The sequence below is a fragment of the Euleptes europaea genome, chromosome 14 (assembly GCF_029931775.1).
Source record: "Euleptes europaea isolate rEulEur1 chromosome 14, rEulEur1.hap1, whole genome shotgun sequence".
In the NCBI taxonomy this organism is placed as follows: Eukaryota; Metazoa; Chordata; class Lepidosauria; order Squamata; family Sphaerodactylidae; genus Euleptes; species Euleptes europaea.
In genome coordinates, this window is record NC_079325.1 from 20,745,048 (window position 1) to 20,766,066 (window position 21,019).

Below are 21,019 nucleotides of genomic sequence, written 5' to 3' on the forward strand. Positions count from 1 at the left end.
TTATAGTGGCTGGACATATCAGAATAACTCAGGTTCAAATCCCTGTTCATGTCTTTGGGCCAGTCCAGCCTACCATATAGGATTGCTGTGATTCAAAACTGGAAGCAGGAGAAGAGATTGTGTATGCTACGCTGAACTCCTCAGAGAAAGGGTGTAATAAAAATGAAATAATCCTTCCAACAGCAAGTGTGATGGTTCCATGTCTTATTGGTAGGGTAGCAAAATAAGATAAGGCAGGGCAATTGGCCTACTCAAGGTCTGCCAACATGGAAGGCTTTAAGAGGGGAGTGGACTATTCATGGCTACTAGTAAAAATGGATACTAGTCATGATGCATACCTATTCTCTCCAGGATCAGAGGAGCATGCCTATTATCTTAGGTGTTGTGGAACACAGGCAGGATAATGCTGCTGCAGTCGTCTTGTTTGTGGGATTCCTAGAGGCACCTGGTTGGCCAATTTGTGAACAGACTGCTGGACTTGATGGACCTTGGTCTGATCCAGCATGGCCTTTCTTATGTTCTTATGTCCTTGTTTTATTTTATTTGTGTGTGTTTTTATTGCTGGATCAAAAGAGTAGGATTGTGGGATGAACACCATGAAATGTGTCTGCCTACCCCATCCTAATTACGCCACTCTGCTGCCAGTCCAGAATAATATAAATAATCTTTCAAGCAGGCAGACCACTTGGGAGTTAACAGAGTTGTGTGGGGGGGGGAGTTACTAAATGGGGGAGCACTGATTCCCCAGATGCGTGGATGTTGCAAAAAAGGGATTGCAGGTGGAGATTTTGATAGATTTGGTGTTTTAATTAATGTTTTTAAATGGGTTTTTGAAACAATATTGCATGATTCTGAGGCAGAAGCAGCTTGCCATCCAAATGTGTAAATAAAATACAAACATAAGAAAAATTCTGCTGGATCAGACCGTTTAGTCTGGCAACCTGCTCTCTATAGTGTGCGGAACTCAAAAGCTTTTGAATACTTTGTGGTAAGAACATAAGAACATAAGAAAGGCCATGCTGGATCAGACCAAGGTCCATCAAGTCCAGCAGTCTGTTCACAGAGTGGCCAACCAGGTGCCTCTAGGAAGCCACAAACAAGACGGCTGCAGCAGCACCATCCTGCCTGTGTTCCACCGCACCCAAAATAATAGGCATGCTCCTCTGATATTAGAGAGAATAGGTATGCAGCATGACTATTATCCATTCTAACTAATAGCCATGAATACCCCTCTCCTCCATAAATATGTCCACTCCCCTCTTAAAGCCCTCCAAGCTGGCAGCCATCACCACATCCTGGGGCAGGGAGTTCCACAATGTTTTAGTCAATCCTAATAAAAGGGTCTGGTTCTGCTGTTGTTTTGCAAAGGTTTCACAAAAGGGTTCTACAGTGTGTTCCAGTCTAAGCCCATTGGAAATCATTGGCTTAGACTGGTGTAAATCTGCATAAGACTTCATTTGCCAACTTTTATTTGCTTCAGTAAGGTTGAAAGAAAACACAACTGAAATTAGCCCTCTTCAGTCGTTACGATTTTGGTGCTCCAACCTTGCATAATATTCAAACAAAATAGTAACTGTGCATATTAGGAGGATTATAGGTAATGTTACCCATAATCCTCCTAATATGCACAGTTACTATTTTGTTTGAATAGGGCAACCTGGTAATTTTCCCACTTCAGGACATTTAAATGTGCAACTTCAAAAATCCATCTTTTCAATTGGACGCCCCAAAGCTGGAAAATGTATGCACCATTCTGTTCACCCAAATAGCAATTGTGCATAGCATGATCTCCCCTTATGCACAGCTGGATCACCAAAGTCATAACAAATGAAACAGGGTAGTGTGAAAAGCCCTTGGAACACCTGGCCACAAGTTTATGCCAGACCCTAGATTTCTATTTCTATCATCCTCATTCTTCTTGCCTCATGTTCCTGAAGCTCTTTAGTGCATTCTCTAGAATGATTCACTGATCTCCCAAGAAAAGTAGATTCCTGAAAGGTTCCTATTATTTGCAGAGAATGTGGCAGAAAGGGAACATTAGTTAAGGAACAGAAAGATAGATGAGCATCCCCCCCCCTTTTTTTTTGGCTTTCACAATGATATCTAGAGAAGGATGCTTTGGTGATGAAGTGTGTTTCAAGCAGCTTTGCCTTTTTATTTCCCTACCCAGAGCTCTGACAGGTGTTTCCTCCGGGGCATCAATGCTTCCTATAACATTTGAGTGAAGGGAGATATCATCTGTGACAGCTTGTGTACATAGATCATGGTTTTATGATGATGGGAAAGTGTGCACTGATTGATTTGCTGAGCTGGGCTGAGTTAAAAGAGCTTGCAAGAAGATAGCTTCCTTCTTGCCAAAACACAATTTAATCACCAGCTGACCAATCCATCATCTGGGCAGGAGGGAGGAGGTTTCAAATGCTGGGGAGGTGCCATATGACTAATGGACAGAAATGTCTATTCTTGGCACAGGCGTACTGAGAGACACCGGCTAATTTATTCCCCCACATTATCCTCTACTATCAGTGATTTCCTTTCAAGAAACCCATTCAAAATGGCAAAAAAGAAAAAGAAAAGAAAAAGAAAGAGGCAATGTGGCCCTACACCGCATTTGCTTTCTGCGGCATAAAATCAAACCGAAAGATGCATTCATACATCAACTTTTCAGGGATGTATAGAAAGGTGTTTGGCAAGGACCCATCAATCATGTCCAGCTTTACTAAGTGGGGATGACTTAGAATTTCTCCTCCCTGCTGTCTGGACCCAAAGAATCTCTGTTTCAATTTCACTTCTCCCTTTTGCAAACCAAAGCAGTGATTCTTTATTTTGGCATAAGTTTCTGTTTCCTTGTGCTGAATTTTTCATATAAAATGTGTGTGTGTGTTATTGTGTATTAATAAATTGGCATTATATGTTATGCCAATATTATATGCATCAATGACATATACTGTGTGTATAAATACCACATAAATTGCATGGGGGGGAATCATATATAGATTTTCATTCAAGGCCAAAAAGGTATTTGCTTTATTAATGACAGATCTAGTGTGGTTATGGTGGTTGGATTAAGATCTGGGAGATCTAAGTTCAAATTCCCCACTCTGCCATGAATCTCACTAGGCGACATTGGGCCAGTTACTCCATCTCAGATTAGCTTACTTGAAAGATGTGTTCAGTTATGGGCACCACAATGTAAGAAAGATGTAGACAAGCTGGAATGTGTCCAGAGGAGAGCAACAAAGATGGTGAGGGGTCTGGAGACCAAGTCCTATGAGGAAAGGTTGAGGGAGTGGAGTATGTTTAGCCTGGAGAAGACTTTATATCATGTTCCAGCTGGCTCAAAATGATACCTATGTTTAGCTGGGGAGCTGCTGTTTATGGAGAAGTCATTGTTTATTGTGCCAAATGTCGCATCCTACTAATCCATCATTTTGTCCACCTAGAAAGTCAACAATCCTAGAAGGAAAATCAAGTGACCTCTTGCTAGACTCTACAGGAATGTTCCATTGGTGTGAAGCTGTCCCTTTAGAAAAGGCTATCTTGGTAGGTACAATACCTATAAGGAATGTAGGCCACTGTGATTTTAATTCTTATGTGACATGAATTAAGGGTTTCAGCATGCCTATGTTAAGGTTGCCAACTCCAGCTTCTGAAATTTCTGGAAATTTGCAGTGCCTGGAGAAGGTGGTGTTTGGAGAGAACAGAGAACTCAGTGGGGGCGTGCTGTCAGGGCTTCCAGCTCTCCTAGACTCTACGATTTACCATAGAATCCACCCTCCAAGGGTGCCAAGGAAATTGTAGTGTGGAGATTAGTTGTGATTATGGGAGAACCCTACCTTGAAGTTGGTGACCCAGAGCTGATGTCTGGGCCTTTACTACTTAGATTTCTATATGGATTGCCTTTCTCCTGCCCTGTTTTGGGCCACTGAGAGAAGTGCCTGCATCCAGCTGAGTTCAAACAGATTTAAAAATCTAAAACATGGAGCTGTTGTTTATTGTACTGTGGGGACATAGTGATAGCTTTTTTTAAAATCACTCTTTTTCCTGACAAACACAAAGTATAACAGAGATTGATTGATTGATTGGTTGATTGAAAACATTTATATCCCATCTAAATGGATCCATATGGTGGCTTACAACAAACTATAAAACAAATATGCAAAAAAAAAAAAAAAATCCCCAAAGACACAGCGATCTAAAAACACTCGTTTCCAGAAAAATAAATGAAAAAGCAGCATCCACAAATTATACTTCATAGAAATTTCCTAAAAGGTGCCACCTTTCCTTTGTGGTGAAATACTGCTGGCACATGGACTGGGAGTGTAAGACATGGTTTGCATTCAGAAGATCCCAGGATCGATCCCCAGCTTTGGAATTAAACAGAGATTTAGTATCCCAGAGGGAAACAAGCCATTTTGCTCAAATGCCTGCATTCAGACATTGTGATGAACTGGAGTTTAGTTCAAGGCTTCCCAAAACAGAATGTCTTCAATCATGGTTCATGCACAAAGCGGGAGTCAGGGGAACATACAAGCACAGCCTTATGGATGAACCTCTCTTTGGGTTGGATCCAGCCAGCTTTTTCACTCAACCTCATCCAATTCCCATCCCATCCCACATTGCTTTTGTACATTCATGTTCCATGATTCTCAGCATAGCCATTTTGAGTGATCAAAGAGGAGGCCTTTTTCCTTTTTGTTGGATCCAATCCTTTGTCGTGACATCTGAATGCTATCTCAGCATTTTCCCAAGTGCATTTTGACTATTTTTGGACCCCAGTGTACAAAAGAAAAGTAGTATCTATTTGTTTTATATTTTCCCACCCTTCTTCCTTCTGCTGCTGCTGCGGTTATTTTATGTCTTTTCCTTTGGTTGTTTAAAATTGAATTTGCATTGCTGTATCCGTGCACCTATTCACTGAGACTCTGAAACTGAGCCAGCGCGGTGTGGCGGTTAAGAGCGGTGGACTCTAATCTGGAGAACTGGGTTTGATTCCTCCACTTGAAGCCTGCTGGGTGACCTTGGACTAGTCACAGTTCTCTCCGAATTCTCTCAGCCCCACCTACAGTACCTCCCAAGGTATCTATTGTGGGGAGAGGAAGGCGATTGTAAACCAGTTTGAGACTGCTGAAAGGTAGACGAAATCGGGGTATAAAAAACCAACTCTTCTTCTTGTTAATATCATGCATCTTTAGCCTTGAAATCTGGCTACATTAGGATCACAGAACCCAACTCCTTCATAATCAGGGAAATCAGTTACTTTATTAACCTATCTCAAGTTACTTCCATTCTCCCCAGACCTGTTGTGATTTGGGTTTTTTGTTTTGTTTTTTTTGCACTGTGAATCTGGAGATTATGTAGTTTCATAAATGCATCTGCGCTTTAATCTACTAGAACAGGGGTTCTCAACAAGGGGGGAATTCCCCCCTGGGGGGAATTTTAGGGTTCCGGGGGGGGGGTTGGGACCACTATTCAGCAAAGTGCATATTATTTGGAATGCACCTTTTGAGATAGACTATTTTGGGAAGGGGGAATTGTAGTCTGAACTATGGTGAAAAAGGGGGATGGAGCAAAAAAGGTTGAGAACCACTGTACTAGAAGTTTTATGATGCACAGGAATAAACCTGTGCGGACCTGTGCAGAGAAAGTCTGTGTTCGCAGGAAACATGAGAATATCCAGAGATTTCTTTCTTTAAATAATCTGATTTTTAGCTGGGTTTTTTACAGCTCTTTACACATTATTTTTTATCTTTTAGTGTAAATTACATCAACAACTGCATAATTCAGTCATGGGAGGGGGGAAGGAGTGCATGTGTCTGTGTACTGTTCTGAGGGGGAGGGTGTGTTACAGAGGCAGTGACCCCAGAAACATACACAAACAATCCCCTTTTATTTTCCTGAAACCTCAGGGAGATGAGGGGATTATCCCCTGACAATTAATGCCTAAGGAGAAAATATCTATCAACCATGCTGACATCAACATACTAAAGGTATAGTCAGCAGGCAAAGTTACATGGTTACTTTTGAAAACCCGAACCCTGAGTTCCAGGGACTGTAAACTGAACATGTTCAGCAGCTGCAAATTCTGCCCTCTGGTTAAAGTAACCGATACAAACCTGCAATGTTTAGCCCGAATCAGCAAACTCTCAGACTTTGCCAGCATCCCTACATCTGTCCCACTTCTCTTCAGGTGCCAGAATACAAAAACTGGGAGTTCTTGGTGAAAATTTCAGTTGAACTGGGATAGCATGATCAGGAGGCCACCGAGGCCCAAAGAAAAATGGGCCTACGGTAAGTAGGGTTGCCAACTGCCAGGTAGTAGCAGGAGATCTCCTGCTAATTCAACTGATCTCCAGCCGATAGAGATCAGATCACCTGGAGAAAAACGGCCGCTTTGGCAATTGAACTCTATGTCATTGAAGTCCCTCCCCTCCCCAAACCCCGCCCTCTTCAGGCTCTGCCCCCAAAATCTCCCGTCAGTTGCGAAGAGGGACCTGGCAACCCTAACAGTAAGCATCTTGGGGTGAAGACAGACATTCATTTTAAAGCAAGATAGAAGTTGGACTGGGGCCTGGGAAACCCAGGTTCAAGTCCCCACTTGCATCATGGAAGCTTGCTGGGTGACCTTGGGCCAGTCTTTCCCCCCTACTTGGTAAATTCCCTGATGAGTCAGTTGAGCTTTCGGCAAAGAAGCTCCTATTAGGAGAAGACCCTCAGCTTACGCTCCAAACTGCCAAGTTCTGTGCTGTTGCTATTAAAATACGCAGAGCTTTATTAGAGAAGGATTGCTAGAATATTTTACAATTTTATCAATTTTAATGTGATAATTTTAACCAGGGTTGCTTTTATTGACCTTACACTTTTATATGTGCGGGCAGTCTGTGATTCTGCGGTGCAAAACTATTGTTTCTTGAAATTTTGATGTGTTGGCTCGTGATTGGTCTGTCGACCTATTAATAAACTTGATCTTGACCTTGGGCCAGTCACACACTCTCAGCCCTGACCCTGGCTTGTATTTGGATGGGAGATCTCCAAGAAATACCAGGGTCATGACATGGAGGCAGGCAATGGCAAACCACCTCCAAACATCTCTTGCCTTGAAAACCCCACCTGGGGTCGCCATATGTCAGCTGTGACTTGAGGAGAAGTGGTTTAAGCACAATATTTACGGCAGGGTTTTCAAGTCAGGGAACGGGTGATCAAACCACTTCCTCTACACTGAAACATCTGACCACATCCGACCCGCAATCTCGCTTTTTCCCTAATCATCCCTATTTAAAAGCCTATAGAATGGATCGCTTCAATTGTTTAGCATCCCTTGACAGACTAATAATTGGATTTAAGGCACGTTCCACTAAATAGAACTCGAGGTTTCATTATTCAATTTAGACTAATCCAATTAGTTAGAGATGATCATTTAATTTGGCTATGATTCTAATCAGTCATCAGCAAAGTTCCCCTGACATGAGTCTTTTATTTCTCACAGAAGAAAAAACCCATTGTGGCAGGAGTGTTTTTATGAAGGCGCGAGTTTGACAGCTCTAGATTGGGAGTGTGGACATATACCATGTACCAATCATGTAAAGGTTTCCTCAGTCATACCTAATTAATAGTTGCTTTGTCATATCACATGCACAGAGATAGTACAAAAATTAGCGTGGTGTGCTATGAAGCAACATGATTTTCTTTACGGGACTCTAATTTGTATGTATTTAACAGGAACACATACAATTTGTCTGGAAAACAATGAGCTGAATCCAACCAGTTTTTCTGCTGGCAAATAAAGGAGACATCATCTTTGACCATTCAAAAGGGCAATGCTAAGAAGAATGGAGACCTGGGCCATTTATGCAGGGTCAATTTTGATGCTCGCTCAAAGCTGTTTTTTTAAATGCAACTTTTAAAATGCCGTAGGAGCCCTGTGGTGCAGAGTGGTAAGCTGCAGTACTGCAGTCCAAGCTCTGCTCACGACCTGAGTTCGATCCCGACAGGAAGTCGGTTTCAGGTAGCCGGCTCAAGGTTGACTCAGCCTTCAATCCTTCCGAGGTCGGTAAAATGAGTACCCAGCTTGCGGGGGTAAAGGGAAGATGACTGGGGAAGGCAATGGCCAACCACCCCGCAAACAAAGTCTGCCTTGGAAACGTCGGGATGGGATGTCACCCCATAGGTCAGGAATGACCCGGTGCTGGCATAGGGGACCTTTACCTTTACTTTAAAATGCCTATTCAGGGTCCTGATGCAAAAGGAGAAATTACGCACACACACACACACACCCATACACACACACACACACACACACCTTCTCTTTCATTCCTCTTTGCATAGCTATTAACAACCACCGTGTGCATAGCTGTAATTTTGCATGGTTTTTTGAGGTGATTCTTCACGGTGGGGGCAGAGCAAACACAAAAGGTTGTGTTAAAGATAGGGTTGCTAGGTACCTTACCTCCTCCGGCAAGAGGCTCTTCTTGTTAAGTGCGTGTGCATGTGCGTGCGCATGCGCGCCAACGCGCTCACATCACTTCCAGTTTAGAACCGGAAGTGCCTCATCAAAAGGGCCTTTACCTCTTAGTTTGAGTGGTAAAGCGGTCCTTTACCACTCAAACTAAGAGGTAAAAGGCCCCTTGCGAGGCGGAACTTCCAGTTCTAAACCGGAAGTGACGCGCGTGGTATGCACCCTCAGGTGGTTGGTGGGCAGAGGGGTAAATTGCCGGTGGTTTGCCCACCACCAGCGGGCACCTGGCAACCCTAGTTAAAAAGGCTCTTAAGAAATGCAAAGCACTGCTTCAGGTTAATCAGTTCAGGTGGGCTTGTTGGAATCTGATTTTTTTGATGTCCACGTTGATCTGATTCACAAGCCCCACTGAAATTTTGGGCATGCTCTGCCCAAAGGGAAATTCGATATGCACTTCGTGATGGTCTGTCGCTGCCTCAGTTATGTGACTTACGATTGTTTGTTGCCCAGCATGGTGGTGCTCCAAATTCTCCTGCGAGTCTTCTCCGTAAGGGAACAAACTGTCCCATGGCCACAAACAGTTCTTTCCCATCTCGTTTAGATGCGAAAAAGGAAGCTCGGCCCTGTGTTTCGCAATCACATTGTCGTCTGTGTTTTCGGAGATGCCAACTCATCCCTGATTGGACTACGCAACTTTGTGATGCCCCTGCGTGCCAGCAACTTCTCCTTTAACGAATTGAAGGATATTGTCTTTGTTGGATCTCTTGAATATCTCCAGAGAGAATGGGAATTCATCCAGAATTTCCCTAAACTGTTCTTATTGCAGGTATACAGATCCATTATTTATCATTTGTTTCAAGCTTCCTTTGTATTTTCTTATTGTAGGAAACCTGTATTGTACTCTAGGCCTAGCCCAAACAACTTTTGTGGTACCTAACTGGCAGCCTCTGAAAAGAAGAATGGGGATTATTCCACGTTGCGTCTTCTCTTTCCCTGTGACCACGCTTTTGTTTTTAAAAAAGCCACATTTTTGTACACATGTACACATTATACTGAATCAGACCCTTGATCCATCAAGGTCAGCATTGCCTACTCAGACTAGGGTTGCCAATCTCCAGGTGGTGGCTGGAGATCTCCCGCTATTACAACTAATCTCCAGGCAACAGAGATCAGTTCCCCTGGAGTAAATGGTCGCTTTGGCAATTGGACTCTATGGCACTAAAGTCCCTCCCCTCCTCAAACCCCACCCTCCTCAGGCTCTCCCCCAAAATCTCTAGGTATTTCCCAACCCAGAGCTGGCAACCTTAACTCAGACTGGCAGCTACTCCCCAGGGTCTCAGGTAGAGGCCTTTTTCATTACCTCCTACCTGGTCTTTTTAACTGGAGATGCCAGGTGACCTGGGACCTTCTGCATGCAAAACTCAGACTAGCAGCTGCTCTCCAGGGTCTCTGGGAGAGGTCTTTCATTTTACCTACCTCTGAGCCACAGCCCCTTCCCTAGTTTTAACATCTCAATACTCAGTCTTACTCAGTATACAAAGATTTATGGGACTGGTCCAAGTCACCAGAGTGGGGATTTGAACCTGGGTCTCTCCAACATATGGACTACTAGAACACACTGACTCTCCAGTATTCAAATTTAAGCTCTGATAGCCTGCTACTAGGGTCTGTAGCTGACCGTTAGTTTGAAATTGGCCTCTTAGTTCTGGAGCCTTGCAACCCCCATAGAATGAATTTTCTCTGTTTCTTTATTTTATTCATCAAATTGTTCAGAAGGGGATGATAAGTAGTTCAGTCATTGTAGCAGTAATGTCCTGATGTGGGCTTGATCTGTTTTTCTCGGATGTCAGTGCCCTTGGAAGAAGCTTCTATACTTCTGCACATACATCTCAACTGAAGCTTGAATTCGGCACTGTTCTCAGGGCCAGTTCTCATGTCCACCTATTAACATATGTATGACAGTCATAGGAACTCAGTTCCGAGGAGCCAAATTTGGGTGGGGATCACATCGACAGGTTATACCAGTCAAGGACCACAATAAATTATACTACAGCGACAGGCTGAAGCCCCCTCCCCTATGTTATTTTCCCAATTTGAAAGGACCCTTGCTGGGGAAACTTATGTTTCACTACATTTCATTTCCTCCAACGGGATTGAAGAGTGATTCTCTTGGGTCATTTCAGGCTAGGAAAACACAAGGTTTAAGCCTCTTCTCCCTGCTCACCACAGTCTCAATGGATATTTGACTCTAACTGGGAACTCAGTTCCCAGCATGGAACTCCAGGCAAACATCTGATCCAAAGTCCTTGTGGCAGCCATTGGATTTACTAACATGTGAATTGACCTGGCACTGCCCTCTAATTCTCATCCTCCATTCCTACTCTCTTACCAGGGCAGTGCCCTTTCCTGTGTAGACTTGAAGACTGTCAACATCAAGCACTGTGCCATGTGTGCTGTACTCTCAGCCTATGCCAGAAGCACTGGTAATCAGACTTTAGTGGACACAAAATCTATCCTGGCGACCCTCAACATCCGTTCCATGCCATTTTACAGACATTCAGGAGGTAAGAGGGGGAAGGTGGAGAAAGTAATCCGGTACACAGGAATACGACGAGCCTTGTTTTTCATGTGGTACAGCCTGCGATGAGTGCTATTTAGTCTACACATGAGCTAAGTCTGTAGGCACTTTCAATAGTGTTGCTAGGAATGTCTTTTAATCTCTTGCACTTCTAAACATTGTTAAGGAGGAGCCAGCGTGGTGTAGTGGTTAGGAGCTGTGGACTCTAATCTGGAGAACCGGTTTTGATACCCCACTTTTCCACATGAGCGGTGGACTCAAAGCTGGTGAACTGGGTTGGTTTCCTCCCTCCTCCACATGAAGCCAGCTGGGTGACCTTGGGCTAGTCATACACTCTCAGCCCTCACAGGGTGTCTGTTGTGGGGAAACGAAGGGAAGGAGATTGTAAACCAGCTTGATTCACCTTAAAATGTAGAGAAAGTCAGCATATAAAATCCAAATCTTCTTCTTCTCCTCCTTCTTCTCCTTCCAGTGATATATGGTATTATTGATGGTATGTCATGCCTTAGACAGTTTTCTGGTCACATTGTTTCCTAAATTCTGTAATCCTAGACCTATTGCATTGTGTGTGTGTGTGGGGGGGGGGGGTAATGTTTCGTAATCTGCCCCGAGTCTCAGTGATGGGCTATAAATGAAGTCAAATAAGTAAACGCACACCCTTTAAAATTGTCAACAGTTTTAAATGGAATGGACATACCAAACTAATGATACTGATGACCTCCTTCAGCAGGTGAACTCAGCAGGTGGACATTCACCTGTTTTACAAGCTCACAGTATTTGCAAGAACAGACCCCCTCCCCTTCGAACCTGAGCACAGAAATGGCAGTGCAAGCAGTTTCTGCTGTCCTTACTGCCACTGCTATAATATTTCCAGGGGAGATTTTAAGAAAGTTCTCACCGTTCTTCTTTTGACCCAAAATCCTCATTTTAATGTAGCTTCTTCCTTGCACAGATTGTTCCCATGGTTATATATTGTGTGCCGTTTCCTATTTCTTCACACTGTTTCCTAATTTTTTGGTGTGTGCATAAAAACCTACAATGCACCCTTTTTTTTGCCATCAAGTCACACCTGATTTATGGTGACCCCCAGTGGGGTTTTCAAGGCAAGCTATGTTCAGAGGCAGTTTGCCATTGCCTGCTTCTGCATCATGGCCCTAGTATTCCTTGGTGGTCTCCCATCCAAATACTTGCCAGGGTTGACCCTGCTTAGGTTCTGAGATCCGATGAGATCAGGCTAGCCTGCGCTATCCAGGTGAGGGCTACAGTGTGCATACTCAATGCACATGAATGTACAAAACAAACATAGAAAAGCAGAGGAGCAAAGATAAAGGTAAATACAAAAAAGAAATAACATATGGAACAGTTTGTGTCATATACATTGAATAGTGAATGTTTTTTGGGAAGTAAGAGGATGTGGGTTGTGGCTTCTATAGGAGGAAGAGGCTCCTGGCTTAGACCTGCCTACAAAACTACTCCAGTCTGACAGGATTTTTAAAAAAAATCTTCATTGCTTCTCTTCCCCCACCTTTAATTTTGCAAAAGAGTCAGATTTGTCGTCCTCTTGGGAAAGACAAAATATTAATTAACTGGCGATGAGGTGGGAACGGATGGCTTCGCTAAGTGGTTTGCCCATTTCTTTATTATCATTCAAGAGATTTTATAATGCACAGGCAGTGCCAAAGCAAAGATTATAGTAATGAAGGGACGTTAGGAAGAGCCAGTGATCTTGCTGAGATGTATAATTACCAAGTTCAGAATATGAATTTACATAGCTTGTAATGCTTGGATGTATTGGGAATCAAACACTGTTTTCTTGTTCAGCTCATCATTTGAGTCCGAGCATCTGCACATGTGCAGAGTGTGTTTTCAGTTGAAGCCTTATTTGACGACCAGGTTGCAGACCTAATCTGACCAAGACCCAGGAAGGATGGGAAAAAAACTGTGGAGACAAGGGGGCAGGGGGTGGCTTCATGTTGTATCGTGTTATGTGGGGTGAGGTGGGTGGCTGCTGCCACATCCTGCCCCACTACTGGAGCCCAAGGAGGGCAGGTGCCATCTTACCATGTCCCTATGACATGGTGGGAAGCCAGGGGCTCCCAATGGGTGGGTGCTATCTTCCCACCAAATTGTATCAATAGCATCTAGTCTGAAAAGCAGTGGCTCTCAAGGATCTCAGGCAGAGCGCTTCCCTAATCCTGCTAGATATTTTCCTAACGTTACTATGGTCTTTTTAACCAGAGATGCCAGGGATTGAAACTGGGGTTTTCTGCACTCCAAGCATGTGCTGTACCACTGATCTATGGCAGTTTCGCACAGCACTTGCCACCACCTCATACAATGCCCATTTGTGCACACACTCACACTCAAATCCCTTCCCCACCAGTTCCCCACTAGTTCATCACTCCATCAGCCTTCCTTCGCAATTGCTCTTCCTCATTTTCACCAACATGAGAAGGCTGGAAAAAACGGCAGTTTCCATTGGTCCAAACAAAGCAATCCTTAGCATTCACCAACGGTCTGCTTATGTCATTATGAGTTTGGCCAACTGCATGGAAACCATACTATTCAAACCAACCAGCAATTTGATAGTATGGAATACTCACCTTGAGAGCAGGATAAATTTCATCGTCAGCGAGGCTCATTCTTTGTTAATATTGCAGCATCACTATTGAATCTACCCTCTGCTTTAGAATCTTTCAGCCCTGTTACCCAAGATCCTTTTTTGGTTAATTGATGAAAGCAGATTTGATCAGCGTGCAAAATATGATGATCTACCACTGAATCAGTGCCCTACTGTAATCATTCACCACATTTTTGAAGCTTTCTTTTTGCAGTGAGGCCAATGTTAAGGAATAGGGTGAGGAACTTTGACTCGCTGTCAGAACATCTTCTTTGCATGCAGAAGGCCGTAGGTTCAATCCCCAGCATCTCCAGGTAAAAGGGTCAAATAGTAGGTGATGTGAAAGATGTCCACCTGAGACCCTGAAGAGCTGCTACCAGCCTGATTAGACAAGACTTACCTTGATAGACCAATGGGTAGATTCAGTAGAAGGCAGCTTCACATGTTCATGTTCTGTGTTTCCTATTGTTTAAGTGAAAACTCCATCCTTAGTACTTAGATAGCTATTTCATGAGAAGGGCTGTGGCTGTGGAGCCAGCATGGTGTAGTGGTTAAGAGTGGTGGACTCTAATCTGGAGAACCAGGTTTGATTCCCCACTCCTCCACATGCAGCCTGCTGGGTGACCTTGGGCTAGTCACAGTTCTCATGGAACTCTTTCAATCTCATCTGCCTCAGAAGGTGTCTGTTGTGGGGAGAGGAAGGGAAGGCGATTGTAAGCCAGTTTGATTCTCCTTAAAAGGTCGAGAAAGTCAGCATATGAAAACCAGCTCTTCTTTTAAGTGGTAGAGCAGAAGGTCCCAGATTTAATCCCCAGTATCTTCAGTTAAAAGTATCAAGTAGCAAGTGAAGTGAAAATGCTCCACCTGAGACCCTGGGGAGCTACTGCCAGTCTAAGTAGACAATTTGGACCAAGGTGGACCTATGGTCTGATTCAGTATAAGGCATCGGTGTGTGTTCTTCACATGTTCTTCTGCTATCACAAGAAAGGGCACACAAGCATGACAGAGAAAATCCTCAAACTGTGACTTTAAAAAACAATAACTTAAAATTACCCACACGACTTTTGCAAGTGTTCTATGAGTCATGTAAAATGTCCATGTGTGCTCACACACACACACACACACACACACACACACACAAGTACTTTCCTCTTCCTCAGCCTTTCATACACCCCATTAGTTCCTCCCAAGCCAAGCTTTTCTGAAGGGGAAAAAGTTATGGAACATTATTTTGTAACATTACCCACAGAGAAGGCTAACCATGATGTAAAGGGGATCAAATGCAATAAAGTTGATCACTGAGTGCTGAATACAGCATAATAGTTCTGTGAGCTACAGGAAAAGATTTAATATGTTTTTGATTCGGCTGTGAAGTTGCTTGTCTGTTTTTTTAAAAAAATAAAGACAATTAAAAAACCTGCCTTTTAAACACAATGCTTCTCAGTTGCTGACAGACCCATTTTTGAGTTGTTTTGACATACTGCCACCCTGCTGTTCCCATTCAGTTGTTATTTTAAACTTTGCAACACTAGATAAAGTCTCTTTGTTTCACATCAAAAACTTTGCCAAAACTGCATTTTTTTGTCATGACTGTGATGCAGGCTTAGAATGCAACTCCCTTGAATAATTAAATATATATATACACATCATGAAATGTTAGGTCTGCATTTCAGAGACAATAATAACAGGTTGTGTTTTTCAAAGTTTCAAACTGTATTACAACTGAGGGGTAGTTCAAACATTCAAGAAAATGCTTCCCCACTAGGAATGATTTTGAATTTATCATCCACGCTGCTTTGAGGTAAAATACCCACTTCAGTTAAATACCCACTGTGTAAATGGAATGTGACAATGTTTTATTTTCATGCTATTTTCTATCTATCTACTCCTCCCCCCCACATTCTGACCCTCTTCAGAGCACCTGCCGGTGATATAAGCCCCCAATCACCCTAGTGGGCTTCATGGCCATTCTGGGACTTGAACCTGCATCTCCTTGATCCTCATCTGGCATCTAACCACTAGATCACACTGGTTCAAGTCTTTTCCATGAATATATACATTTTCCCTCACAATTGTGGGTCAATTGATTAGTGCTACACATATATTAATGCATCATATACATATTGCACATATAATTACTGTATGTGTTGTCCATGAACATGTACAAGATTGTACAATTGTACTGCACAGTACAGTTGTATTCCACAATAAACATGTTTCACTTATTAATGCATCGTTGCATATTGCTCATATAATTGCTGTGCACATTGTCCATGAAAATGTACATGAAGAAGACACAAGTCAGATGAATGTACAAAACTAGTCATGAAAAAAGGAGAACAAAAACCTAACCAAAAAGGAATCAGGAAGCATCCTTCCTCCCACGGTTGCCAACAGTGGCTTGGGAAATTCCTAGAGATGTGGGGATGTTACCTGTGGAGTTTGGGGTGGAGCAGGAGCTCACAGGGAATGTGATGCCACAGAGTCCGCCCTTTAAGGCTGCCATTTCATCCAGGGGAACTGATCTCTGGAAGTCTGGAGATCAACTGAAATTCCAGTAGAACTCTAGGTCCTACCTTGAGGTTGGAAATCCTATACTTCACACATGCTCTGAATGTTTCTGGGGCCAATATTATACCTATATTTTGAAATGTGAGCATATTATAAGACCTTTATTTTGAAATGCGAGCCTATTATGGAGGTTGGAAGGGGCAATTAAATGTGTCAAAGCATTATTTACTTATGTATTTGCTTACTGAACAGATGAACACATGAAGCTGCCTTATACTGAATCAGACCCTCAGTCCATCAAAATCAGTATTGTCTACTCAGACTGGCAGCGGCTCTCCAGGGTCTCAGGCAGGGGTCTTTCACATCACCTACTTGCCTGGTTCCTATAACTGGAGATGCCAGGGATTGAACCTGGGACCCTTTGCATATCAAGCAGATGCTCTATCACTGAGCCACAGCCCCTCCCCTAACTGACTGACTGACTTCAGTTATGCATTCCTTTCTTCCCAATGGGGACCCAAAGTGCCTTACAAAGTTTCCCTCTCCTCTATTTTGTCCTTACAACAACCCTATGAGGTAGGCTAGGCTGAGAGCATGTGACTAGCTCTAGGTCACCTAACAAGCTTCCATGGCAGAGTGGGGATTCGAACCAGTGTCTTCCAGATCTCAGAATGGCACAACACTAAACACTGCGCTACAGTGGCTGAACATAATAATTATAATATAATTTATTTGTATCCCACCCTTCCCCAGTGAACCGGGCTAAGGGTGGCTAACATCATGTAAAACATCATAATTACAATTTGATAAAACAAATACAATCAAATATAATCAATTTAAAAATTAATTTAATACACAGCTGAGTGGCACTGAAAACCCCTTCTGATATTGTTATCTGTGCAGTTCCCTCAGTTTCCTTCTGTCTCTCTCATCTTCTTTTTCCTTAAATATTTATATTTCACTTTTCTCCCCTGTTGGGTTCCCAAAGCAGTTTTTAGTTAATTGTCCCTGCCACCATTTTAACCTCACAGCAACAGGCTTGTGGGTAAATTGGGCTGAGATATCTGACCCAAGGTCACCTCGTGTTAGGATTACCGACTTCTAGGTGGGGCCTGAAAATCACCAGGAATTATAACTGATTTTCAGACTACAGCAATTTTTTTTCTTGGAGAAAATGGCTGCTTTGGAGAGTGGACTCTATGATATTATACCCTGCTGAAGCCCTTCCCTTCCCCAGCCACCCCCCCCCCCACAAATCTCCAGGAATTTCCCAAGCCAGACTTGCTGGCCTTACCCAGCAAGCTTCCAAGACAGAGTTGGCATTCCCATCTGAGCTCCCAGATCCTAGTCTGACATTGCAACTACTTTTCCATTATTGCTCTGATAATGGAATATTGAGCCTTACTGGGGGAAAATGCAAATAGGAGAGGAGCTAAAAAGGAAAAGGTGGTTGGTGGAAAGCAGGTTAAAACCAAAGGCACACCCGTCCTAGCATTCTGTGTCTTGGAGCAGCTGTCAAGTTGATGCAGGTCAGCAGGCAAATAGATCAATATGGTGGCAATCATCCCCAGTGTGTGAGGAGTGCAGTGCAGGAAATCTACTTGTACACACAGAGGATCCATTCCTAGCTACCATGTCTAATGGCCAGTGGATAGGGTTGCCAACCTCCAGGTACTAGCTGGAGATCTCCTGCTAATACAACTGATCTCCAGCCGACAGAGATCCGTTCACCTGGAGAAAATGGCTGGTTTGGCAATGGGACTCTATGGCATTGAAGTCCCTCCCCTCCCCAAACCCCGCCCTCCTCAGGCTCCACCTCAAAAACCTCCCACCGGTGGCGAAGAGGGACCTGGCAACCCTACCAGTGGAAGGCCTATCCTCAGTGAATTTGCCCCTTCTATTCTATTTTATAAGGGTTCATTGGAAGCCCACCGTACAACCCCTTGTCCCAGAATACTTGCCTTTGACTGTCAACAAAACCCTTGTTTAATAATTTAGAAGACCCACTGAAAAGCAGTGTTTTCTGAGGATCCATGCAGATGCTTCAGTGCAGTGTTTCCCATCATGGAGAAGTTTAGATTTCTCTGCATCACTCTAATTAGTACCCTGTCATGTTACGTCGCAAGCAGGTTGGCAAACCTAGGTACTGAACTAAATAATCTGTGGCATAATCTAAACATACAACAGTAATTAAACCTGACAACTTAATATGCTCCTGCAATTCAAATATACAGTAGTAAGATGCAATTAAGTAATCTTTGGTAATAGCACCCTGCCCAGATGAGGGATTTCAGGTATAGGGCTGTGTACTATGTGGGAACAAAAATATTGACATAAGGACAATGTGTCCAAATTAGACACAACAGCGTCTGAAAAAACTGAAATCAATCTCTCTTTTAAATTGTAGTGAGCGACTGCAATGGTGTTGTACATTAACCTCCTGATCCTAACCCTATTTATTCTGTAGCAAGCCTCATATTTTCATTCTCTTCACTGATTTTCTTCATTGAGTCAGAGTTCTGAATTATCTTCTTTCCCAAATTAAACTGATGCATTAGGTATTTTTCTTTGTTCTGTTTTTTTTTTAATAGAAACTTGGCAAATGCAGTTGGCATATTCTGTTTGCCTAGCTCTCAATACATTTAATTCCTACAGTTGTCTTCCCCCAATAATGTATACATACCCATTTGATAAGACATTGAGCAATAACAATAACAATAATAACAACCTTGATGGGAAGGTACATATAAGTGTGTCAAGATTCCTTATGAGCTGCATTTCTCCATTTCATAGGAGTGCATCAGTAAAATACTGCACAAAATATGTGATCACATCAACACTGGGTTTTTTGTTTTGGGGGATTTTTTTGCAATGTTTTATCAATCTGTATATGTGCATCAGTAATGCTGAAGGAGAGATATGCAAATGAACAGAGGGAATGGAAACAAATAAATTATTATTGCTTTGGTTCTGGAATTGATTTTAGCACCGAGAAATAAGGGAAGTGGAAAGCAGTACAAAGAGAAATTCTAGCACAATGAAGCAATAGGGGGAATCTGCTCATCTCTAATTTCAGTGGAAATTAATAGTTTCAGACAACATCATTAAGTTCAACTGACAAGCAGATGTGTGAATTGCTGACCTGATGTCCAGCAGAAAAAGAGATCAAGTTGGTGATAGCTTTCTCCAGCAGCTGATAATAAAAGGTGCTCTCTCTGCCTTTGAGCATGGAGAATCTGCTCCTAGTTATCATGACTAAAGAGCATTGATAAGAGAATTCTCAATCCTGCTGAGTTGTTCAAAGGATCGTCCCTCCCCTTTCCCCCTCACTCATCAAACTTGATGGAGCTTTAGCTAGTAATAATAGTAATTGGATGCTTGATACTAAATATCCAGTAATGGGAAAGAAAATACATACCGGTACATATCCCCATATGAAATAATTCCAGTATGTGTAATAGTGTCCTCCCCCCACCCAAAACAACCTCTACAAATGCATCCTCTCTCACCTTACCAGGGGTTTGTGCTATCTAAAATGCTATCTTAAAGGGAGTATAAGGTTTAATTAAAACTATGTATGAAGGATGCAGCCATATGACAGAAGCAAGCGAGAGATTCACAAGATAGTGAAAAAATGTAACAAAAATGGCTATAGGCCAAATACAGCCTGAACTCTTCTTCCCAGTTTTCAAGTCCTTTAATTCAACTTTGGCCCCTTTTTCATTATCCTTTTCTATTAGCAATACAATTTTCCAGTTCCTTCCATCCAGAGTTCCCTTACTTCCTCTCCCCTCTTTTATCAGGTTCTTTCCACCCTCATCTCTCTTCTCTTCCCAGCTGTTTCCTCCTGCACATGAAGCTTGCTTATTGTGAGGGTCTGTACGCCTTGCCTTGGGTAAGGCATTTGCCTTGTATGTTTCCCCCCCCCCCTCCCTGGACTCGTAAAAGCAGTCCAGGCCTCTTGCCTTTCCTTGGTTAAGGCGCAGCGTCTGACAGGCCCCAGGTTGGAATGTCTCTTCCCTCTTCCCACACCCCTCCCTTGCTCTCACTGACTCCCTTCCACCAGCTATGGCCTTGGTGGGTAGATAGTACTAACAAGCTCTGAGTTCTTTGATGTTTTGTACCATGCACAATTATCTCGTAGATTCCCATAACATACGTTTGACATCTGCTTCCCTGTAGGGGTTATAATTCTGTCTTTGTGAATCTGTATTCACTTGCAACTTTACCAGTGTAAGGCCTGTACTACCTGAAGCTTCCAATAAAGTTCCTTGTTTCTGCATGACAGTCTGAGCAAGTGATTTTATGGAGTTCGCACAGGAAGGTTGGGAATCCTCACACTTATAGTGAGTCCAACAACTGGTCTGTCAAGGTCAGTATTGTCTACTCTGACTGGAGCCAGCGTGGTGTAGTGATTAAGAGAGGTGGTTTGGAGTGGTGGACTCTGCTCTGGAGAACTGGGTTTGATTCCCCACTCCTCCACATAAGCGGAGAATGCTAATTTGGTGAACTGGGTTAGTTTCTCCACTCCTACACATGAAGCCAGCTGGGTGACCTTGGGCTAGTCACAGCTCTCTCGGCCTCACCTATCTCACAGGGTGTCTGTGTGGGGAGGGGATGGGAAGGTGATTGTAAGCCTGTTTGATTCTTCCTTAAGTGGCAGAGGAAGTCGGCATATAAAATCCAACTCTTCTTCTTCTTCTTCGCAGGTTTTTCATATTACCTTCTACCCCTTACTGAGCATGTTGTCTTGTCCTTCCTATTACCTTAGGCAAGTGCTGAAACTTTCCCTTCCAATGTACTCAGAATCTCTTTGTCTTGTTCTCCTAACTTCTTCGAAGCCTGTCTAAAACAC

General features: G+C 43.1%; 1 protein-coding gene across 1 annotated transcript in view; it reads left to right on the forward strand.

The window, feature by feature from the left end:
* Positions 1–21,019, forward strand: part of KCNU1 (potassium calcium-activated channel subfamily U member 1) — a 102,336-nt gene that overhangs the window by 65,033 nt on the left and 16,284 nt on the right. The window contains exons 20-22 of the mRNA XM_056860894.1: positions 3,444–3,543; positions 9,057–9,281; positions 10,848–11,019. Of these exons, the coding sequence (XP_056716872.1) occupies positions 3,444–3,543; positions 9,057–9,281; positions 10,848–11,019 (497 nt within the window). The remainder of the gene's footprint in view (positions 1–3,443; positions 3,544–9,056; positions 9,282–10,847; positions 11,020–21,019) is intronic.